General features: G+C 33.4%; 1 protein-coding gene across 1 annotated transcript in view; it reads right to left on the bottom strand.

Moving 5' to 3' along the window:
* Nucleotides 1-13,283, bottom strand: part of LOC129402369 (uncharacterized) — a 65,100-nt gene extending 51,817 nt beyond the window's left edge. The window contains 2 exon segments of the mRNA XM_055128703.1: nt 10,521-10,580; nt 12,998-13,283. Of these exon segments, the coding sequence (XP_054984678.1) occupies nt 10,521-10,580; nt 12,998-13,283 (346 nt within the window).
* Between the last annotated feature and the right edge of the window lie 13,159 nt (nt 13,284-26,442).

The following is a 26,442-nucleotide window of genomic DNA, read 5'->3' as shown; positions in this document are numbered from 1 at the left end:
ATTTTATTCTAAGATTGATTGCCTGTAATAAAACTAATTAATCAATTTGCTCAAGCAGCAGGCACCAGTAATGTCTCCATTGTGAGACTTGTTGTTACTGTTTTTGGCATACCGAATACGCCACGGGGAGTTTGCCAGGCTCTGCAGTGTGGGCAGGATACTCTCAGTAGCTTGCCAGGCTCTTCGAGAGGGACTGAGGAATCAAACCTGGGTCGGCGGCATGCAAGGCAAATATCCTATGACTGTGCTATCGCTCCAGTCCAATAAAATTAATAATTATCTGAAATTTATGGAGCTGGAGTGCACGCGACCGACCTGGGTTCGATTCCCAGCATCCCATATGGTCCCCTGAGCACCGCCAGGGGTAATTCCTGAGTGCAGAGCCAGGAGTCACCCCTGTGCATTACTGGTGTGACCCAAAAACCAAATAATAATAATAATAATCTGAAATTTATACTTATTAATATGAGGTATTAGATATCTATAAAATGTGATTATTATTACTACTATAAATTGAAGTCTAGTTCAATTCTAATTTTGAATTGATTTACCAATATAAATAAAAGCTATAGGATGTCATTCTGAGATTTATTAAACATCTTTATTGTATTTAACATTTTTCTCACTGTAGTTTTCAGATAATTGCTAAGTATTGCCTGCCAATTGTGACAGTTTTTTGATTGCCTTCTTATATTTTGAGTATTTTCTGTTTAATTTTAAAAGCTAGGACCTCTAGTCAAAGTTAACAATTGTTTTTTTTTTCTTGAGTATTGTGGACATACCTCTAGTTACATCTCATCTGCAGAATTTTGGTAGATGTTCCCATTAAGTTAAAGAAGTTACTTTATGTATCGCTTACTTTACAAAAGACTTTTAAAAATTGCTATAAATATGAAATCCTTTAGAATTCATTTTTCAAACCAAGTGGGATTTATATATATATATATGTATATATATATATATATATATATATATAGTAAAAGGAAATATTTCCCTCTAATATTAGTTGCCTCCTACTTTGAACCCCATGCAGTACTCTTGGAGTATGGGTAGGGTGTATCCTATCAAGTGTCCAGTAATAGCTTCAATTGTGGGTGAGGCTTAGCCCGAGCATGTGGAGGGAGGCCGGGAGCATGGTGGCGGTTCAGTTGTGGGGACTGGATCCCTTGGGTCAGGGAGGGCTCTCATCCAAGGCGCCTCGAGTAAAATGGCCTGGCAAGGGGTCCAGTGTCATGGTTAGAGTGAGCTTCATGTTATATTCTCTTCTGAGAGAGAAGAACATGCGAGAAACATTTTGCTTTGAAAAATGCAGAACAAATGAAAACATTTTACTCCGTGGGATAGGATTGTGTGATAACTAGCAAACAAACCATTTTCTCAAACAGATGTAAATCAGATGTTTTATTTTCAATAATATTTTAATCATTTCATATTTGCATTTTTCTCTTAAGAAGTTATAAGATAGATTGTAAAATTTAAAGTAATACTTATTATATTACTATCAATTATTTTTACATTTTTTTCTTTTTGGGTCACACCTAGCTATGCACAGATTAAAGCTAAAATATAAATAAGACAATGTATCTTTACCAATAATTCTGAGTTCGCATCTCCTTTCACAGACCAGTATCAAGTTAATGTGAAAAGCTCTGGACTTCATTATATACATTGGTAACAATAAATACAGAATAGATAAATAAATTTATCTATTTTATAAAAATTTATAATTTATCTATTTTATAAATGTATATTTGTTTTTAAATTGATAATGTTTAATATTTGATAAAATATTTAATTTAAATATTTAATAAATGTTTAATAAAATTTATATTTATCTATTTTATAAAAATGTATCCTAAGATACCTACCATGTTATAAAAAAATTTTACCTTATTTTATGATTCTTTAGATGGCAGCATTATTTTTTATGCCATATTATCTACCAGTTCCCACTATACAAATATTGAAATCACTTCCAGGGTTTTGCTGCTAAAATGTTTTTAAATTTAGGAACACTGTCTTAATTCCAACATCAAATCTAGTATAATGCATTTACGCTACTATAATAACATTTAACTATATAATAAAATTAATAATTATCTGGAATTTGTTCTTATGAATATGAGGTATTAACTATCTATATATTTCTAAATAAGTATACTAATCTTGATATAAATAGTATTTGAAGTATAGCCTCTGTTTATCTAAAATACCACTTTTCTCATGTATTAAAAAAGTATTTATGCTTTCAGTTAGTTTTACATGCCTATTTTGTTGACCTAGTTATCAGTTCCTGTCGCAATGCTTACTACTTTTATTACTATAATTCTGTAATGTGTTTAATAGAAAAAGTCACCTCTTCCTGTTTTTCTTTTATAGATCCACCTTGGTTATTTTAAAATTTTTTCTCTTTGTAGATCTAAAAATAAGTTTTAAATTTCTGTGAAACATTCTTATTATTTTACACTATTTTAAAAATATTTTTATTATTAGTGTTATACTAAATTTGTATTTTGATGAGAGTAGACATCTTTAAAGTATGAAATAGTCTTAATTGTGTAAAACATACTTTCCTCATTTATTTAAATTTTCTTTTAAATTAACTAGTAAAGTCTTATTAAGAGGAATTTTTCATTTTTACTCTTAATATATATTCTCTTGAAATATATATATAGTATATTGTTTTGAAAGATTTCTACTGCTGAGTCGCTTTTGCACTCTCAAGAAAAATCCCTATTATATCATCCCTGTATTATTTTTATAGTAAATGCTGGATACAATGTGGTATTATTTAATTTAAATATTTTATGTCCCTACTCAGCTTGTTCAAATAAGAAACTTCCTGCTTTGAGAAGTTTCATTAGTAATCCAGTCCTAAATCCTCTGCAAGGGAAAGATGTGGAAAATCTGATTTTCTGGCCATTTGGTGTCTAATCACATTTTCTCTTTTTAAGTTTTCTTTTGCCAATTTCAGTGATTTTTTTATCTTCTGTATAATGTTTAATGTTTTAAAAGTTTTCAAAAGTTAGCTATTTTATATAATATTTCAAGAAACTGGTCTTTATTTTTGGACCATATGGTTATATTTATCTTCACTTTTTTGGCCTAATTTTTCTCTCAAACACTGGATTGATTATTTTGTTCTTTATTTGAATTTTTTCTAATTTTCTAGTAAATACATTTAAGATGAAAAAGTTTTATCAACCATATCTGGCAATTTATCAAAATTTGATATATATCATTTTTATTTGGGGTATTTTCAGATTTTTTAATTTTTTATTTTGTATAAATCATTTTTCCAGCTACTTAATATGCAAAAATGCATTATCTTTTATATCCTTAGATACTAAGAGAAATAAAATGTTTCCTAAATATAACAGTCTAAGTATTCATATATATATGCTTAGAGGTTGAATAGTGACCAGTATTTCATTCCTTGGAACATGGATCCTTACCCTGCTAATGCTCTTATTTAATGACATCTAGTATTATGAAGACTTAATGCTCCTTTGAGAAGGAATGAAAGCTACTACCTGACAATGGCTTTGAAGTAAAATGAGTGATACCAACAAGCAGACTCATATTCATAAAGTTTTTATTTTTAGACTTTGAAAAAATGGTTATTTTAAATTTTACTAAAATCCATTTTACATATTCTTTTCAAAAAAATGATTTATTTTATAGAATAAAATAAACTTACTCTATACTTTAGACTTAATAGAAAGCCACTAATTGGTAAGAGAGTTGAGGGAACTGATAGGAAATGTGTCTTATTGTCTGGGAAAGGAAGAATTGGTCAGATGGTGTGAAATTCAACTGTTCATCTCATATCTCTAGCAAATTTTGCTGTTTCTAACAAAAATACATTTATGCACACTCATATCCTTTCTTGTACTACCTCAACACAATTCTGCTAAAGTAACTAAGATGTTTCATATAAAAACTAGTTTTGCAGATATTCTGTTTTCGATGTTCTAATAATCACCTTTTGGTTCACAAGGTTTGATGGGCTAGAAACTCTAGTTTTTGCAGTGTTCAGACTTTCTATTTCATATTTCTTCATACTTTCACCCACCTTTCAGAAGATTGGGTATGAATCTAATCTTGTTAGCACAGATATCTTTTCAACTACCTGTACATCACTGCATAGTACCATTAGGATAAAGAATGCATGAGATGAATATATATGTATATAATCCATATATACACAACTATATATAATACTTTCCATCTGATTTAAATCTTTGTTCTAATTCTACTTTTCTTGAAAAACAATATTTATACTTCAATTAAAATTTAACCAAATTTGGCAAGATATAGGGAGTTCTACTCTATGAAAGTCCAGAGACTTTTACCTTTTGTTTCAACTGGACACTCTCTTTTTAACCTTAGCTAGAAAGCTATACTGACCTGATTATTTCCCACTTAGAATTCCAGTCATTGTATATTAAAAGAATTTGTAAATGTGACAAAGTTGTTGATGCAACATTATTTATAAGTGAAAAACAAATACTTTGTAAATATCTAAAAAGAATTTTTTGTCTTGACTAGCAAAGATAGTGATTATAGTTACTGATTTTACCTATAAAATTCCAGCTTTTTTCATACTCCTTCACTATAGAGCTCTGTGCTAGCTTACACATGAACCATAAAATCATGAACTAGGTTTAATGTGCAAGCTATACTGGTTGTTTTTAATTTTTTTCCTTTTAAGATTAAATTACAATGAGAAACCCTGACAGTAAAACACAAAAAACTTTAAGGAAAAAATCTATATGAGTTTTTGTAAATATTTGCATACTTAGTCTATTTTTACTCTTGTAGAGGAAACAAACCAGAAACCCTGACCTTTGATTCTTAATAAGTAAATATTATGGACTTTATTCTCACTTAATATAAAACATTTTGCTTCTTTAAATTGTAGACAACAAATTCAAATAGTGTCTACCATCACTTGCACCACATAAAAATACATGATCATTTTATCTTCATGCCATTTTTATTATGAAATAAATTTGCCTTAGACATAATCACATCTTCTCGTTATGATAAATTAAATTCTGAGGAGAAAATTTGCTGTTTTAAGAAAATTTTAGGGCTAGATTATTATGAAGTCTTTTTTAGTTTACAGCCTTCCTCCTGTTACCTCTCATCAACTTTCTAATAGAGTAAATAGATTAAATATAGAGTAGAAACAGAGAGAAAGTGTGTTTTCAAATAATTATAATTAAAATGAAATGTCAGTTTGTCTCACATTTTCCAACTCAAAAATTTTATAGTATATTTTAATATTTATTTTTAATACAGCCATAGAAGATAAAATGTGCAAAAATAGTAGAATTACTTCCCTTGAATAACAATGAATTTACCTAATATACATTGCACATTTAGTTTTTAAATGTTTGTGTAGGTATTTCTATAAAGGTAGTTTTACAAAGTTGCAAAGCTGGTACTATTGAAATTGAATATTATCTATGCACATAGGTGTTACAGCAAATAACTAATGAGGTCCTAAAAGTTATAGGGTCTGTGAAAATCACATAACAACAATCAAAGGAAAATATAGGCATGTAAAAAGCAAAGAAAAACTGCCTATTACATCACTGCATAATGCCATTAGGATATAATTTCCCCCTTTTTCTTTTTATTATTTAACTTTATAAATGCAGAGTCGATTATTTGATTATTCCCATTGATATAATTCCATCTAAACTTTTTGAAAACACATAATCATCAGTTATAAAAACAGAGCTGATGTTAGTTGTGCATGCTGAGTGCCTTATGTGCATTATTCTGTGGTAACTTTATGAGGAACAAATACTATTATTCTGAGTAGTTTCACAAGTTGGCATGAAGAGGTTAATTAAACTAGTCAAGTTTTGACAGGTAGTAGTTAACTAGGATTTGAACCTCAGAGCTTGGGAACTTGTTTGCACACTTTTTCCTGGTAGAGATAAGTGAGTGCGCTATCAGTGGGGATAAGGTAGCTGTTAGAGTTTTCTATACAACCCAAATGCTGTGGATGAGGTAACTCAGAATAACTGGTTGTACCCCATAAAGTTAAAGGAAAAAGGTAGCATGTCCAGAGTCTGGGGTCCTAGGGGATTCCTAGACAAAATGGAGAGTGCTGATTATACACTTCTTCAAAGCATTTTTTCAGAACATTTTCTAAGTTTCCACCTTAGGGTCCATTGGTGGGTGTTATCAATTGGAGACAGTTGATTTGTTCCTTAGTGAGTTCTTAAAGATTGGAGCTAGCTCTGATGCTCTAAAGTTTACCTGAAATTCATTTCCAAAAGGCCAGATAGAATAAATTTACTATGTGTTAGAAACTAATGTTCTGGGGCTGGAGCGATAGCACAGCGGGTAGGGCGTTTTCCTTGCACGCAGCTGACCCGGGTTCGATTCCCAGCATCCCATAAGGTCCTCTGAGCACCGCCAGGGGTGATTCCTGAGTGCAGAGCCAGGAGTAACCCCTGTGCATTGCCAGGTGTGACCAAAAAAAACAAAAAACAAAAAAATAAAGAAACTAATGTTCTAAATATATAAATTAATTTGATCTTTATAATAAAATAAGTATAAATAGTTGTTCTGAGGATATAATAAACTTAAGGGCCCCCCCAAATGCTGTTATTTGCTCATGTTAACACAATTGGTAGGTGGATAAACTTGTTGACCAAGCACTTTCATTCTAGACTATGTTTTAACCCCTAAGTGATACTATCTTTCATCAGTGATAAATACTCATAGCATAAAAACATACAACTTTAGTTAATACAAATCTATTTGAAGATATATTAGCATAAGTATTATATATATCATTTTTGATCAATTGTATTTTTATTTCTCAACTTTATTGTCAAATTGATAGGATTTTAAATTGATAGGGTCTGGAAAAATATGTGATTCACTTTTATTACATACATTCTACATATGTTTCAGATTCATCTCAGTTAATCATGCTTTGTATATTTACAATTTTTATATTTACATTTGGCTTGCCATACCAAACAGAAATCAAATTATAAAAGAAGAGATACATGGGCACTAGTAATGGAATCAAGGTGAATAGCAACTCCAATTGAGGAAGAATGAACAAATATCAGTTAGAACAGAAGAATGAATGGAAACAGTTTTATCCACATCATAATCATCCAAGATGCTAACTAATACAAATATGCCAAATAGGGAAATTTATCCTCATAATTCTATAAGTTCAATACTTAACTTCACATTGTTATTAGGAAATGGAATGAACTATCATGGATCCACCCAGTATCACTTTGTTTTAATGCTTGTCATCTATTCCATTCTGAAAGTTGAGGTACAAAGCCTATTCTAAATCACTAGTACATATCCAATGTTGGCATATATTCAACGTGGGCACAGAAAAGGTCTGAGTAAATGAATAAATATGTCCATAAGAGTAACTGAAATTTAAGTGCTTAAGCTTAGATTCAGTCCCTTGTAACTGTTATGAACCTATGATACCAATTCCATCTCATCAGAACATAGGCCAATGCAGCTACTGTTCCTGCCACGTTGGTGGTATGGTGACTCATGACTAGGAAGAAAACTGTAATAGATGCTGCTAGAATCTGGACACATTTATTCCTGTTATGCACCACCAGTTTATTGTTGTTGTTGTTTGTCACAGTTTTGCTCTTTATTATTTCCTTCATTATAATGACATTAGAAACTACTACAATTTTTTACTCTTAACTTTTTTAATTTTTTAATTTAAAAAATTTTATTGAATCGCCATTAGCTACAGTTACAAAACTTTTATATTTGAGTTTCAGACATACAATGATTGGACACTTATTCCTCCATCAGTGTACATTTTCCACCATCAATGTCCCCAGTATACCTCCACCGACCCCGTTTCACTCCTGCTGGCAGTCAATTTCCCTTTTACTCTCTCTCTACTTATAGGTATTATGGTTTTCAATACAGATAATGAGACCCAGCAGATAACTCTTTCCTCTTTGACACAGTTATTTATTTGGCTTCCAGGACATTTTGTTCTAAGATTGCCCTAGTCCTTGTTCATAAGCTCTTTTGCCCATTCCTTCTATTCTCAAATTTTTATTTGTTCTATTTTTTTAGTGAGTGTCTATATATGAGAAACCTTTAAGAACTTAGCTTGAAGTCAAGTTCATCACTTTTTTCTTGTTTGTTTGTTTCTGTTAAGGAGTATTCTTTTGGTATCTCATCCAGTGAAAACAAATCCTTGGACTCTGACAATAGATCAGAGGTTACAATAGATCAGGGTGGTGGGTGGTGAGGGATGGGACTGGCTTGAAGTGACACAAGTATAGTGGAAGAATGTTTGGGATACCTTATGTATGCCAAGAGTGCAAATATTAGCACCTATTGCAAATGATGTTGTTTTAATAATAATTTTAAAATAAATTTAAAACAAGAAATCCTTACCTAATGCCAGGTCAAAAGAACTTTGTCAAATGTTGTTTTCAACAATTTCTACAGGTTTGGGGGCTGCACGCCACCAAGTATAGCACTGGGTGTGTCCTGGGGACCCCAGTACTTCTTAGTCAAAGGAAGGGACACCATTTAGCCGCTGGCCTGATTAGCCAGTTACCACTGGTAGTGGCCACAGGCTCCACTGAGCACTGCTTAGGATAACTCCTTAATCCATCCAACCCTACCTCATCAATAATGAAATTTTATAGTTTTCAATTTAACAGGTCTATGATATATTCTGAGTTAACTTCTATGTGTAGGGTAAGTTATGAATCAAATTTGGTTTTTTTCTTGCATATATCAATTTATCCCAAAATTTTTCATGAAACTTTTTCCTCTTGCCACTATGTGGTCTTTGTATTCATCAAAAATAATTAAGATGATAAATAGGCAAGCTACGTAGTGAGATAAAGTATTTGAAAATCACATATTTGACAAGGAACTTGTATAAGGAGCTTTCAAAGCCTAAGAGTAAAAAAATGATACAATCACAACATGTTTGAAAAAGTGCCTGCAAAGAGATATTTGGAAGATAAAGAAGCACATGAAAAAATCATAAGTATCATTAGTCATTGAGGAAATGGAAACTAAAACCATGAGTTACCAACAAATAAAAGTTAAATAGCTAAGATAATAACTATAATAATAAAGACAAGTGAAGTTGGAGGCCAGCCTGTATACATTGCTGATAGAAAGACATTAAAGATAAAAATATATAGATCATGATAAAATTTCTTGCTTTTTATTATAACAACAAATACAATTTTTGAAACTTTAACTTATACATTTATTTTATTTGCAGAACTATGTTAAAGAGATATTATCTATTTCAAATAGAAACATAAATAATAATATAACAAGATCTATACAACAAACCAAGATCATATTTTAGATCTTCAGAACAAATGGATTGAAAATTTTCTCTTTGTGCATTACATACTGGAATTATTTGAGAGTAAACAGCTCTACAGAACTAGCAGGACAAACAGGATCTTCCTAATTGCCAAATCAGTGACTTTCTCAAGTTCAAAAAGACCGTTCTCTTCAGCTATTGCCTACAGTTATTTCCTCATTTTTGGTGACAGTCAATGAGTGATTCATTTTCTTTTTTATAGTGTTATGCCCTTTAGCTAACTTCAAATAAGACTGCTGCACTAGTTCGGTGAGAATTTTCTTAGCATTTTATGCTTAACATTCTCACTTTCCATAAGTCAAGCACATAAACTCAGAGCCTAAAGGCAGTTTTCAAAGCACAGATGTAAAACAAAAAATAGAAATACTATGTGAGATCTTAGTATTCATTTGCCAGTGATCAGTCAGAAGTAAAATTCTTGTCATACAGTGGGTAAAACTCTTGCCCTGCACACAGTCAACCTGGGTTTGAGCCCTGGCATGACATATGGTCTTGGAAACATTTCCAGAAGTGATTCTTGATTGCAGAGCCAAGAGCAAGTCTTGAGCAGAGTAGGGTGTGGCCTCAAAACAAAAACATAAAATCTACAAAATGAAAAAGATGGGGCTGTGATTCTCAACAATTTATAATGCTCCATGGACCAAAGATCAACTGTGCTTTGAAACTTTCACTTAAGGTCTTATTTACAGAACCAAGTCAAGCTTCCTGTAGGTCACATTATCTGCTGGTGTGTTATTTACCTCTGAGCCACAAGACACCTAAAACCCAAGATAGTCTTTATAAATGTTGAATACTGTCAATGTAGTCAACAATTATCTTTTATTCTAGTTTAATTTGGAGTTATTCCTATTAAGTAAAATAATCCCGAACATAAAGTCTGTTACTTAAAATTTACCCCCTCCACCACCAACCCCCACACCAGCTTCCCCTCCCACACACTCTGGTTTGTATCTAAACTTCCTACTAATGTTTATGTGTCAGCACCCAACCATGATCTTTGTTTACTGTCAACACACAGATAGACAAAACTCATCCATAGACCATATTTATTGAATCATTTTCTATCATAGCCTCATTGAGATGCAAAATGCTTGGTGCTTAGAAAAACATGTAAATCAATTACCGTAATCAGGAACTTGCAGGAAGAATACCAAATGAAATTGTAAGACCATTTTAGCTGTCTCTGAAATTGATAACCAGAAATAGGAATTAATCAAGAGCATATTTGTTAATTATAAAAGTGATTTTTTATGCATTTTTAAAATGCTTTTATTTGGGAAGTACCCTAATTCCTGATTAGGGTATAATGTAGGGAAAAATAAGTGAGAAAAGAACTGCTCAGATTTAGAGTGTGAGTATGTGTGAGCTGAAGTAGAGAAACCTGGAAGACAGCAGAGTCTGTGATGTAGCAACCTGGAATTTAAAGAACAACAACAACAAAAAACTGGGCTAAAGAGGTACACTTATGTCAAAAGCATATTAGCACTTAAAAAACAACACTGGGTACCTGGGAAAAGTTAACAGTAAATGGAAAAGTAAAGAAAAATGACGCAAGAAGCAAGTTTAGGTATATAAACATGTCTAGGCTGGGTAAAAGAGAAGTCTTCAAGCCAAAGGACAAGAGCCCTGGGAAAATAGGATCGACTATCAGGGAAGTCATGGAGCAGAGAGTTCAAGAAATAAATATTTGCCCACATCACCACCAGAGAATGCTGAGACATCTGAAAAAAAAAAAGAGAATTCCAGAGGTTAAAAAATAGTACAGTTGTGAGGTGCTTACCTTTGAATGCCATCCTATCTAGGTTTGATACCTAGCACCCGTATGGTCCCCTGCACTGCACCAGGAGTGAATCCTGAGCACAAGGCTTGAGTAAGCCCTTTGTACTGCCAAGGGAAGGCCCCAAAACAAACAATAAAGAGTCTCAAAGTTGGGACCAAAGACAGTACAGCAGTTAGGGTACTATGAACCCAACCTGAATTTGATTACTAACTCACATAGTCCTCCAGCATGCTGAGAACATCCATGAAAGACCCCGAGCACTTCTAGGTTTGGACCTGGAGACCTCCAGCATCACCCATGTGACCCGAATATCCCCAACACTCAGCCTGAGCAGCATCAAAATCAGACCCTTGGACTGAGAATGGCCAGTGGGATCCCACAGATCCCCTGGATTTGATGATCCCCATTTGATGCTCCTCCACCCACATATTCACCCAAATAAATCCCAAAGAATAGTGTGACTAGGCAATGAGCAATAAAAGATAGCCTTTAGTTAGTACAACTGTGCATAGAAATAAAGGCCATACTTACCAGGGGCAAATTTGGGGTAGAAGGAATTGGTTCACCCATATCACCAACCTTGCTTTGGAACAACAAAAAGCTCAATTCTATTCCATGAGAAAGAGTCAAATACAAGGAAGTAATAATTTTTTATTTCTGACCTTGTCAGCAAACAATCACATCTCACTAAGTAAATAACCTAGGTTTTCTTTGATAAATTTTCTATTAAGTAACGTAGAAGGCATTCAGGCAGAGAAAAATGTAAAAATACACTCAACAATCCCTTCCTAAGATAGGAACATAATCTCATTTGAAAGTAGGAAATTCTAACAAGTTTAATTTGGAAAGACAGAATTGATGTAGAAGAGAGCTTAGAAGTTTTTCATTGATATCGTCTTTCTCACATTTGATGGGCCCAGGAAATTCATAAATAAGCCAGGACTCCACAAAGTAAAATTCCCTGGCAACAGAGCTTCTCCTCACTATTATTCCTTGCACAAATTTTATTACTGTCATAATCATAACTACCAACATATTTTTATTTTTTCTTTCATTTTGAGAAACTTATGCTCAAAGCACTAATTTTTCAATAAGTTTTTGAAAGACATTTAAAGTAAACTTTGAGATAAATATGTATTAATGAAAATATATGGCTGGGAAAATTCTCTCACCTAGAGAGAAAAATTTCAGAGGCAACAAGTTGAAATCAAGAAGAGACATTTGGGAGCTAGAGAGAGTACAGGAAGTTGGGTGCTTGCCTTGCAAATAGGCAACCCATATTCAACCTGGGTTCAATCCCCAACACCTAATATATTTCCACCAAGCCCTATATGGAGCAATCCCTGAGCGCAAAGTGAGGAGTAAGCCCTGAGCACTGCTGAGTGTGACCCAAAAACAAATCAACAAATATACTTTTTTTCCACCCCAGGGCTAATGATGGTGGTGTTCTGGGGACCATATTGTGCCAGCGATAGAACCCAGCTTCCTTCATACAAAGCATGTGATCAGTCTATTGAATTACCGCTTCTGCCAAGAGAGAGACTTCCAAAGTGTGGAACATTATTCGAGAGAGATGGAAATAAAGTTTACATGAGCATCAAATATCCCAATTCTATGATCCTATACTTATAACACTATAATAAGGGACAAGAAATCCATTAGGTATAATAGGAGCTGCAGTTTGCTTGGCAGGGAAGGTGCCATCTTGCCATCTCTTGTAAGCGTGATGATAGCTTTGCTAGTGAGTATCTTACTGAATGATACTCTCCATATTAATAGACTCTGAGGGTAGATTCCTAAAGAGAGTTTGTTCCACTCACCCATAGCAATAGATGAGTTATCTTGGGGTGACAGTTCATTAAGAGTACTTTCTCCTTGTAAGCAAACAGATGTGACCTCTGACAGTCCTTGTATGACTGCTTTGCAGTCATTCAGAGAAAGAAAGCTTAGTTCCTCCCAAAGCAAATTAGCCAGCAGGGAGCAGTCTGCTGTGTTTCTTCTTGTTCTATAGTCAGCCGAGCTCTGTACCTTGTCAGCAGTGCTGAGGCCCTGGGCTGCACTTAAACTCCTTAGTATGTATTCCTTAGATACCACTAAAGTCTTCATGGTTGCTGGATAAATACTGGATAAATAAAATAACTGAAGAGAAGGTACAGAAATTTCCTATATATCTCCTCTTTTCACTCATACATAGTTACCATCATTATCAGTATCACCAGAATGGTACATTTTAATCAAGAATATATCTACAATGACACATTTTAATCACCTAAGATCCTTGGTTTATTTTAGAGTTTACTACTGGTGTTATATAGTTATACAAACCTACTTTAATTTTACTAAAATGTCTCTCCCTTATGTGATTTTGTATATATGTATTTTATATATAATTGCATATAGTATATAATGTATGTTACATATGTTTATATGTGTATATATGAGATTAATTTCTTGGAAACTTCTTATATTTCTTTGTTTCTGATGTTATGAAACTATAATAGTTACTTTTCTGTATTAAGTTATTCAAGTTATTTCTGAATCATCAAAAAAGAAGATCTAATTGAGTTTGTAAAAATATTGAACCTATTCTAACATTTAAATGCTTTTTTAAGCTTTATATATGTTTATTTTCTATATTAGACTTGTTTACAATGGTGATATTAATCCAAGTATTTGCCTTCTAAAATGCACTGACACTTTGACTAGGAAAAAAAGCTCTATTAATTTTTAAGGTAATTAATACTTTAAGTTTTAAAATATCCTTTTAGAGTAGTTCCATTTTAGCTGTTTTAAAATATTTGAATGCTAGAGACATTTTTAGAAAAGGAAAATATTTAAATTTGAAGACTTACATGGAAAGCTTCAGAGTAAGTAATCCGAAAATTCAACTTTGATGTAATCATTTAAGAAGCAGACAGCACTATTTTGACTACAAGTGCCAGTCATATCAGTGGGAAAGGTGTTTCAGCTAAAGATATCGTTCCAAACTCATTTTAATTCTGTGCATCTCCCTTGACTGTTGTAACAGATTTACCATTTATAGCAACCATAGATGTGGTTACTCACTTTTAAGATAGTAAATGTCGAGAAATGCCAGACTGTCACCTTGAACTCCAAAGTGTGATTGTTTAGTATGAATGTGGTTTCGTACCCAAATGAGTCATTCTGTGAAGAATCTTGAGAATATCAACCTAGTCTAGACATTTCAATCTAAATGACTGATAAACCAGCCTTGACATTAGGGTATGTATTAAGAAGAGGACATAGATATAAAGTGATTTTGAGCAAATATAAAAACTACATACTCAAACCCACAAAATCTTGACTAGTCATATCCTTTGCTGAATCTTTCCCTTCTCACCATGTTTTGTCATTTATATCAACAATGGTTCATCTGCAAACTTGATATCTTTAGAATCATCTCTACCTGTCCTATTTCTATTTCCAACATGACTATTATGCTTGCATTAGTAGTTCACTAGAAATCTTTTGAATGTATCAAAAACATTTTAATAGATTTCAAGAGACTGGAAAACCACTATAGATTACCACTAATAATTGTATATAAACTCTTATTTGCCTCCCTAATCTCCTATGTTTTCCTTATAGTTTCAAGAAATTTGTCAATGCTATTTTACAATGCTTTCTTTTAATAACTAGCAAATGAGACAATGACATGAATTGTCATATAAGTGTCACACTTATTAAATTTTGTTTTATAGCAAAATTATGTTTAGTTATAAAGTATTAGTTTGGGGAATATTTTGGGTAATATCAGCCAGTTTAGCATTGTTTAAAGTTGCTATGATGAACACAGAGATTAAAATGGAAGTTTACAAAGCTTGATATAAATTTTATTCTGTGCTAATCTTTTGGGCCCTAATTTTAAGATTTTGGTATCAACCTCTAGATACTTTATGAGTCCAATATTTCACTCATAAAATATTTTATGACAATGATTTAGAATAATATACATCAAAGGCACAACTACCAAACACTTAAATTCATTTTCAACCAGCAAAAATAGCTAATTAATTATGGAATAAGGGAAGAATTATATTCTATAATTTCCCATTTATAAAGGTTAACATCCTTTGAAAGTGCAGATATTATCATTAGGTTCCATTTGCCTAGGGGAGAAACATAAAACCTTTAAGCTTTGATATTTAAAGAGAAAAACCAGCCACTGCATTGATAGATCAATATCAAGGTTTCTGTTCTACTTTTACAGTCTTGTCAGTTGTTAAGTTATAAATATCTCTGTATCAATCGAAATATTGCTTTATTTACCCTTTTTCTCATTTGGAAACAACAGGCCTATTTACAATCAAGGTACAAATGGGGAATATCTGGGGGTCTCTAGAATCCTTCTCCAATATTAGAACTTCAGTTATGGTTCAGCTGGGCCCTTAGGGTTCCTGTCGACTGGGACATTTTGAGTTTTGGGTTCCCAACCATAATACAGTGGAGTATCCCTCATGGCAAACCTGGATGAGTGTTCAGATCAGTGTTAAAATAACCTTCAGGACAAGGGACTCAACTCTGGCCACAAAACCAAGGGATAAGGGTGACATAGAGCTTCATCTCTTTTAAGACTTGAAAGTGCACTGCACAGGGCTGAGAGATAGTACCGTGGATGCTTGCCTTCTACGTGGCTGACCTGGGTCTCATCCTCAGCACCCTATGTATCCCATTCCCACACTCCATCTTAGGCTGTTCAGAGTGATCCTTGAGCTGAGAAACAGGGCTGGGTCCTAAGCACTTCTAGGGAATGACCAAAAGAAAGTAAAATAAATTTTAGAAAAGAACATTTGCCCTTTGGGGGATAGGTGGGAAGCAGCCTTTTACTCTACTGATTTTTAATAGCTTCCTGGATCTCAGTTCTATACCATTAGCACCCATCACAGAAAGAGCAACAAACTTTCAAATAGTTCTATGTCCTCATTTCTGGAAACTGTGAATTTATTAGTTCCATGAAAGAAGGGAATTAAGGTCTCTTTTCAGCTAGTTTTAAATGGGTGGATCAACCTAAGTTCTTAGCAGAGAACCCGGTTGACAAGATTTTCAGAAAAAGAAACGTGATATTGAAAGAACCAGAGAGAGAAACATGACTTATAGAGGATTTGATTATCATTGTTTTCAAAAGAAAACTAAAATAAAAGTTTATGATACTCAGTTCTACACATATTTTAATACCTATTTTTGGAACCAAGGAAGGAGAAAATTCTATTCAATTCCCTTTTAGTTTGAAACACATTAGCTTAGTTCTGAAACTCAGCCTGGGTTGACAAATACTTCTGAAGTAAGTATATTGAGAAAGCTGTCAGGGTTAGGCATACGTGGCATACAATAGAAAAATCAGAAGCCCTTTGATGTTCTACATGTCTCATGAGAGACGCCTACTTAAAAGAGAAATTCATGCTCTTAGTCCCAGTTTCCATTCTCAACAGTAGCAATATGGATTTGCCCCATAGCTACTGAAACTCACCTGAGGCCTTCTGAGAAGCCAGGGTATGTCTGGGAAAGGCTGGAGCACACATATCTGAGTATGGGTATATTTAACTATTGGGAAATTAAACCTTTTTCTCTCCTATTTCTCTTCTATTATTTCTGTTCTTTCTTATTCAACCTTATGCTCAATCTCAAGTGTAAAGAATTAGGAAAAGTTCTTTGTGGCATCTTTTCAGACAATGCAAAGAAGAGAACCATTTAAAACATATGATGGTAACTATGATGGTCACCAACTGTGAGTATATCTTTTGAGTTAAATACAAGTTCATCAGTAGGTCACCAAGTGATCATAGTGGGAAAAGATGAAGAGAGGCTATCATTGTTAGTACACCCTTAGGAGTTGGAAGGATAGTTGGGAATGGGTTATCTGGAAAGCTAATTTCCTACATCTAAACAGTTAAGGAGGTCTAAGCAATTGTGATTCATATATTTAAGGGAACTTTAAATGTATTTTGTGGTTCATAATCTATTTAGATGTAGATTTTAGTATGATTTTAGTATGGGAGGCACATGGAATTATTATGCTTAGTATGAGGTGCATTCCTATTACAAACCCTAGATTAAACTTAATGCTATTTGGGATATTTTATTGACCTACATGAAGAATATCAATTGGATGTGGATTCTTTTATTTTTAATTTTATTGAATTACCAGAAGATAGTTGCAAGCTTTCATGTTTGGGCTATAATCACACAATGATCAAACATCCATTCCTCCACCAGTGCACATTCCCCACCACCAATATCCCCGGTATACTCCCCCTTTCCCACCCTCCCCCTGTCTCCATGGCAGACAATATTCCCCATACTCTCTCTCTACTTTTGGGCATTATGGATTGCAGCATAGACACTGAGAGGTCATCATGTTTGGTCCATTATCTACTTTTAGCACGCATATTCCATATCGACTGATTCGTCGAGCCATCATTTTCCAAATGATCCCTTCTCTATTCCATCTGCCTTCTCTCCTCCGCTCATGAAGCAGTCTTCCAGCTATGGGGCAATCCCTTTGGCCCTTGTATCTACTGACCTTGGGTGTCAGCCTCATGTGATGTTATTCTATACTCCACAAATGAGTGCAGACCTCCTATGTCTGTCCCTCTCTTTCTGACTCATTTCACTTAGCATGATACTCTCCATGTCTATCCATTTATAAGCAAATTTCATGACTTCATCTCTCCCAACAGCTTCATAGTATTCCATTGTGTATTTGTACCAAAGTTTCTTTAACGAGTCATCTGTTTTAGGGCACTAGGGTTGTTTCCAGATTTTGGCTATTGTGAACAGTGCTGCAATGAATACATAGGTACAGATGTCATTTCTACTGTGCTTTTTTGCATCCTCGGGATATATTCCCTGAAGTGGTATTGTGGGGTCATATGGAAACTCAATTTCTAGTTTTTGAAGGACTGTTTATATTGTTTTCCAGAAAGGCTGGACCATTTGGTATTCCCACCTACAGTGAAGGAGCGTCCCTTTTTCCCCACATCCACGCCAGCACTGGTTACTTTTGTTCTTTTGAATATGTGCCAGTCTCTGTGATGTGAGATGATATCTCATTGTTGTTTTGATTTGCATCTCTCTGATGAATAGCGATGTAGAGCATTTTTTCATGTGCCTTTTGGCCATTTGTATATCTTTTTGGAGGAAACTGCTGTCCATTTCTTCTCCTCTTTTTTTGATGGGGTTGGAGGGTTTTTTCTTATACAATTCTACTAGTGTCTTGTATATCCTGGATATTAATCCCTTATCAGATGGGTATTGGATAAATATTATTTCCCATTCTGTGGGCTCTTTCTGTATTTGGCCACTGTTTCTTTTGAAGTAAAGAAGTTTCTTAGTTTGATGTAGTCCCATTTGTTTATGTTTGCTTCCACTTGCTTGGTCAGTGTTGTTTCATTCTTAAAGATGTTTTTAGCTTCAATGTCATGGAGAGTTGTGCCTACATTTTCTTCTATGTACCTTATAGATTCATGCCTCATATTGAGGTCTTTAATCTACTTTGATCTAACTTTTGTGCCTGGCATAAGACAGAGGTCAGAGTTCATTTTTTTTGCAGGTAGCTATGCAGTTTTCCCAGAACCACTTGTTGAAGAGGCATTCCTTGTTCCACTTCACATTTCTTGCTCCTTTGTCAAAAAATTAAGTGGCCATATATTTGGGTGTTTGTGACAGGATATTAAACTCTGTTCCATTGATCTGCAGATCTGTTTCTAGCCCAATACCATGCTGTTTTAATTACTACTGCTTTGTAGTAGAGTTTGAAATTGGGGAAGGTGATGCCACCCATCTTTTTTTCCCCAAGGATTGCTTTAACTATTCGTGGGGGTTTATTGTTCCATATGAATTTCAGGAGATTTTTTGTCTATTTCTTTGAAAAAATGTCCTGGGTATCCTGATACAGACCACATTAAATTTGTATAGTGCTTTGGGCAGTATTGCCATTTTGATAATGTTAGTTCTCCCTATCCATGAGCAGGGATGTGTATCCATTTCCTAGTGTCCTCTTTTATTTCTTGGAGTATTGTTTTGTAATTTTCCTTGTATAAGTCCTTCATCTCTTTGGTTAAGCTGATTCTTAATCAAGGTTTTCTGAGGTGCTATTATAAATGGGATTTTTTTAATGTCTCTTTGTTCTCTTTCATTATTTGTATAAGAAAGCCATAGACTTTGAGGTGTTGATTTTGTAACCTGCCACTTTACTATACAGACCAACTGTTTCTAGGAGCTTTTCGGTAGAGTCTTTAGGGTTTTCCAAGTATAGTATCATATCATCTGCAAATAGTGATAACTTGACCTCTTCCTATCTATCTGTATGCCCTTGATATCTTTTTCTTGTCTAACTGCCATGGTGAGGACTTCCAGTACTATATTGCATAGGAGTGGCAGGATGTGGATTCTTAAATACCACTGTTTGAAGGAACCAGTCAACTGTAATGAGATTGAAATTCACAAAATCATCCTGCAGGCTTATTTCATATCCTGATCTGGTATAGAGAGAGATTAGGAGACTATCAGGAAGGAAAACTCAGGAATGTGGCTCTACTAAAGCTTGCTGAGCAAGTTAATTGCTTCAGATCATCAGGTATATTCCAGGAACAGGAAATCATCTTTAAGTCACCTCTTTATACAGTAAGTGTTCTAACAAATTAGATATTTTTTAGAAAGTTGGGAGTGGGTACTATGAAAATACATGTGGCCTACATGTAGACTTGATTGTATCCTGGTAAATAGACAGTTGACAGGCCTTGAAGGTCTGGAGTACTCCCTTCCTCTCTAATTACAGTAACTCATTGCTGGTCAAGGCTGCTCTTGATCTCTTTGGGATTAAGGAGTAATATATACATGTATATATTACTCCTTAATATATATAACATATAAATATACAAAAACTTAAACACTAAATTTATTTAATGATATTAAATATTAATTTAAAGTATATATTAGATAATATTTAATATATTAAACATCAACACACCTGTACAGTTCAAGCCAAAGTCAGTGAGAAAATTTGAAGCTTTGCTTGTTATTCAAACAGATGGAAACAAGAGTATAGCTATTTGACTCATTGGTGAAGTGCTGGGAAAAAGTTAATACATTTTATGAAAATGGCAAAAATTATATTTTGGTAACTTTGTTTCACTACACTAAAATTAAGCTTATATATTATAATAAGTTAGATATGTATAATTAATTTCTTATTTTGGTTTCATCTGAAAAGTCAATGCAGACTACTTGACTAAAATATCATGCATCTAGTATTGTATTTAACTTTTATAGGGGAGAAGATAATTTTATTTTTGCATTGATTGTGACTGGAGTATTAGCGCAGTGGGTAGGGTATTTGACTTGCACATGGCGGACCCGGGTTTGATTCCTCTGTTCCTCTTGGAGAGCACGGCAATCTACCATCTGTATCCTGCTCGTATGGCAGAGCCTGACAAGCTACCCACAGTGTATCTGATATGCCAAAAACAGTAACAAGTCTCACAATGGAGACATTACTAGTGCCTGCTCGAGCAAATCGATGAGCAACAGGATGACAGTGATACAGTGATATGTATATATCCTTGCTTCTATTTCTCACTCTAATCAACCTGATATAACCATCAGGCTCTTTTCCTAAAACACAGACCTCACCTTCTCTTTTCGTTGCTCAAAATTCTTCCATTAGTTCTGAGTCATATAAAACACCTAGATTCTTACATTCAAGATTTCAACTCTCCTAGGTAAGTCATCCAACTTGTTTTCTTGTAATATTTCTTGCTAGAATATTCCAGCTGCATTTAACTTCCAGTATACCTATTCTAATTGAAATTTCTAATATTTCTTGTACTCAGCTATGCATATACTGTAGAGTTTGAGATTTTGAAAGGGATGCTTTTGGGTTTCGTTCATTTACTAATTTTGACCTCTGAGCCAAGTAACTTACCCTCTATTATCCTTAATTTTATCACCTATAAAACAAGAAACTAAGATGTCTGCTTACCTTACAGAAAAGTTGTTAGGATCAAATAAGAGTGATAGTGAGCATGGCAATGAGAGCTGTTATACATATATATGAAATATGTATATATAAAATTTTTCTTCCTCAGTTAATACATATTTCCTATTGATAACTACAAAGACTTCATTTGATATGTTCCAAATCTGGCAATGGCCCTCAAAATATATGTGATAAATGGAATTGAAACATTTTATAATTTGTGCTCCAGCTTTTATAAAATGCACCATTAAATGCTAGCAATTTAAAGTTATAGAAGGCAAGAGTATTGTTGCACAGTTTCCAGTAAGTCTGAAAATAACCAACACAAGAAAAATATTTTAATAATATATATTTGATTTTGATATTTTAATCAAAGAAATTAACATTGCAATGTTAAGTTTATTATTACCACAAGTGACATTATGGCTGATAATGATACAAAGTTTCTAGAAACTACATGATAGCTTCAAATATATAACAAGTTAAGAACTGCTTTAGCATTCACAAATTTAAAATGTACAAAATTCTTACATACAAATTTTGAATTGAAAGAATATAGCAAAAGTAAATGGAAAGAGTAAAAAGGAGAGAGAGAGCCTTTCATTCTCAATTATATCATTGCCGTGTTTTATGGTTACCCCTCCTTTCTTAACAGATGATGAAGTCTGAGAAAAAAAGGAATCATAAAATATTGATTTTGAAAATTAATTTTTTAAATACGTAAACTTTAAGCTCTTAGTTTTTAAAATGAAGAAACTATGGTGTAAAAGATACAGTACAGTATGTACTATAATGCAGTAATGGTCTGGTGGTTTAAAGCCTGTATGTTAACCTTTATTAAAGGTTTTGAGTTATCAAGTTAATTTTTTTTTTGTAAAAAGCAGACACTGTGACTTCTATTTCTTATAACGATATCTCTATTTCCTAGGGAGTTTCTCATTGTGACAGGAAGTGCTTTTTCTAAAGTTATGAATAATAGCCTCTATGCTTTGTCAGTCACTGAAACTACAATGCATGGAACACTACACTCATGCCCTCTCAGAGCTAATAAGCATTCCAAGACTGCTAATGACAGAGTAGTTTAGAATTCAGGAAGATTATATTCTTCTTTACCATATCAAGTGATTTCATTTTGTTAACCTATTGCCCCAACATTTCCCTCCATTATACTTCTTTCCTTCCTTTTATTTTAAATGTCCATAAATATGTAGTCTACTGCTACCTCCCTTAATTTTACCTTCACCTCTTAATATTTCTTTCTTTTCTTTCTTCCTTTTTCTTTCTTTCTTTCTTTCTTTCTTTCTTTCTTTCTTTCTTTCTTTCTTTCTTTCTTTCTTTCTTTCTTTCTTTCTTTCTTTCTTTCTTTCTTTCCTTCCTTCCTTCCTTCCTTCCTTCCTTCCTTCCTTCTTTCTTTCTTTCTTTCTTTCTTTTTTTTTCTTTTTGGATCACACTTGGCAATGCTCAGGGGTTACTCATGGCTCTGCACTCAGGAATTACTCCTGGCGGTGCCCAGGGGACCATATGGGATGCTGGGAATGGAGCCCAGGTTCATGGCAAATGACCTACCTGCTGTTTTATGTTTTATGGCTGCTTTCCACAGAGCAGTAGTCTATGTGAAGATTTTTCTTTGTCTAAATTCAAATATCTTTCCTTTAACTTTTTATTGAGGTGATATTAGCTTATAAAAGTATAAATATTTATATATTTTAAGGGTAAACAGTGGCTACAATATGCCCACCACCATAGTGCCAATGTCCTATCCCCATAATACATTGGTCCCATGCACATTGTAGTAGTATTTGTTCATGTTCTTGAAGAATGGCATTAGAATTTTGATAGAGATTGAACTGAATCTGCTTTGAGTAGAGTAGTAATTTTAATAACATTTATTATTCCCATCCATAATCAGAATATTTTCTACTTCCTTGTTTCTTCTACTTATTTTAATAGCAATGTGGCTTTGATGAATAAGTCTTTCACTTCCTTTACTATGTTGATTCATAGGTGCTTAATTTTTTAACATATTTTAATTAGGATTGTCTTTTCTGACTTCTTTCTCTCACATATTGTTTGCATATAATAATGCAACACAGTTTTGTGTTTGATTTGTAGCCTGATACTTTACTATATTAATTTACTATTTATAAATATTTTATATTGAAGTTTTAGGGCTTTCTGAGTATAATATTATGAAAATGGTGATGGTTTAATATTTTTCATTTCCAACTTGAAGCTCTTTTTTTCGGATTTTTATTTTCTTTTGATTCAGTCTTGAGAAGTTTATGATCTAAGAATGTGTTCGTTTCTTTTAGGTTCTATAATTTAATGGACTGTTGTTATTTTTAGTAGTCTGTTATGATACTTTCTATTTACATGGTATCCATTATAATTTCTCCCCTTCTATTTCTTGTCCTATGTATTTTGTCTGTCTGTCTTTCTATCTCCCTTTCACTGAAGGGTTTGTCAGCACTGTATTCAAACATGTTGAGACTAAACAAAATAGAGTGAAAGACAAATGAAATAGAATTCACAGAGACAATACCAAAGATCAAAGAAACAGAGCTACAGAGCTAGTTCTTTGATCTTTGGTATTGTCTTTGTGAATTCTACTTCATTTGTTTTTCACTCAATTTTTATGATTCACTTCCTTGTATAGAATGGTTTTCAAGTTCTGCTTTCTTTTCAACCTAAATTTTGAGATTAGATCATCAATTTGTCTGTTTCCTGATACAAGCCTATATTCCTATGAATTGTCCTCTTAGTATTGCTTTGCTGTGTTCCATATTTTTGGATAGCTCTTATCTTTATTATCTTTTGTTTTACCTGAGCCCAATAATTATTCAAGACATATTGTTTAGTTTCCACATCTTTGAACTTCTTCTAACATTCATTTTTGGTGGGTTCTTGTATTATTCCATTTTGATCCAAAAGGTACTTAATATGTTAACCTTCATAACTGATAACATTTGCTTTGTGTCCCAGAATGTGGTTTATCCTTGAGAATGTTAAATGTGCATCAGAAAAAAATGCGTCTTTGACTTTTGAAGAATCCAGGTCTTCTAACTGCTTATTTGAGGTTATTTTATTTTTGATATTTTGCTTACTTGTTAAGTCTCATGTGCTATTGTATTAGTGTCACTGTCTCCTATAGGCATGTTAGAAATTGCTTTATATATTTTTATGTATTTATATTTGGTGACATAGATAAGAATGTGTTATCCAGCAAGGCTGTCCATTCACATTCAGAACAGTAAGGAAAAGGTTTCCAGACAAGGAACAAAGGTAAAGGAATACATGGTTGCTAAACAGGCCCTATAAAAATTACTCAAGGATTTTCCAGTAAAGGAAAAGAAATCCCACTCAAAAGTTTTAAGACTTAAAAAAAATAATGAGGGAAGAGACAGGATAAAATTGGGGTATACTTGAGATCTTGATGCTCTAAATTTAAAATTAAATGTAAGCTATAAAACTCTAGATGAAGAAGAGGTGAATAAAAACTGATCACCAAAAAATACAAATGTAAAATTAAAAAGGATCAAATTAGAGAATAAACAGAACTACTAAAACAATGAAAATCATATAGAAAAATGGCAATAAATTATTTTATATCTAGAAATTTTATTCAAGTCAATGGCCTAGACTTACCAATCACAAGGCACAGAATAATCACATGGATCAGGAAATAAAACCTAACTTTCTGCTGCTTATAGAGATACACTTGAACTCAGTAATAAAAAAACTCAAAGAAAAGGTTGGAAGACAGTCAGACAAGACAATGGTAACCTAAAAGAGGCAGCAGTCTGACCAAATTTATATCAGACAAAACAGATTTCAAATTAAAAATCTAATAAGAAACACATACATTATCTAATGATTAAAATATAACATTTCTTGACATAGACTTATCTTCTACTAAATGTTTAGGTTATAAAATATCATTCCCTTCTTATAGAATTTTAGTTGCTAAATCTGTTAAAGTCTTTAGCATTTCCCTTCTATGTGATTTTGTCTTTATCTTTTAAAATTCTATCTGTATCTTCAATTTTCATCATTTTTAACTGCAATGTATCTTGGGTGTGTTTGTACTCATTTTGTTTTGAACTTCTGAGCTTTTTAGTTATAGGTATCTTTTTCCTTCCTCTGAGAAAATTCTGTTATGTTTTAAATTACAAATTCTGTCCCTTTCTCTCTTTTATCTCCTCTGAAGCCCTTAATAATGGGAATGTTATTCCTTTTGATGCTCTGCAATAAGTCATTTATGTTTCCTTCATTTATTCAATTTTTCCTATTTTCTACTTTCATAATGAATTTTTGTTTATCTTATTCTAGAGCTCACAGCTTTGGTCTTAGACTTCTACTGTTCTACTGTTGAGATTTTCTATTATATTTTATTTTATTTCTGCTCAAATATCTTTTCTTAATCTTCTTCATTTCTTTGTCACATAAAACAAGTTTAACTGTTATCCTTCTTGAAACTCTTTCATCCTTTTATTTCTACAATCCCAAATAAATAAACTTTCTCACCACACCCTAATTATGCTTGATCTTTCTTTCCCATTTCTGTGGATATTCTTAAGGTCCTTTAGCTCTTTCCATTTGACAAACTTTCCTATGTTGGTGATCTCAGTGATGTCACAGGTGGCAATTGTCCCCAACTATTGGTTTTTAGTCATGATTTCTTATGAGCATCCTAAACTTATAATTTCAGATGTTCTCCTAACTCTCATGCTGATCCTAACATGTCTAAAATTCAGGTTGTCAATACACTGACTAAATTGTATTCTTTCCAATAAAAACCACATATTTGTATTTATTTTACACTTAAAATATATGGCCACCTTCACCTATGCTTTAAAAAAAATTTAAACAGTTATAAGATCAGTTTTATTATTTATTGTGTTTTCTTAGTGTATATTTTCTTGATACTATCAAGAAAATATTATTTTATCGGCCCATGCCTCTGCCTAGCCGGTGGATGTGGAACGAGCAGGAACCAGAGACAGCTTTAGGATTTGGGGTTCCAGCAAGTGCTTGCAACCATGTATGGAGACTGTGAACTAAGCTTTTGCCCCACGCCGGCTAACGGAGGAAATATCCTTCCTTCTTGGTCTTTCTCCCCTCCGGGAGAAGGCGTGGTGTCCGACATTTTGTGGGTCCTTTGAGCAGGTATGAACTTTTGGCTTGGAAAAAAAAGATGTGCTTTGAACTTGAAACAGCTGCGGGATACTGGGGCAGTCCCAGCCGGGGCCGGCGCTTGGCTCCGGCCGA

Source organism: Sorex araneus, chromosome 1, assembly GCF_027595985.1.
Source record: "Sorex araneus isolate mSorAra2 chromosome 1, mSorAra2.pri, whole genome shotgun sequence".
In the NCBI taxonomy this organism is placed as follows: domain Eukaryota; kingdom Metazoa; phylum Chordata; class Mammalia; order Eulipotyphla; family Soricidae; genus Sorex; species Sorex araneus.
Note: the sequence above shows the minus strand (reverse complement) of the source record. Positions and strands in the feature narration are given on the sequence as shown.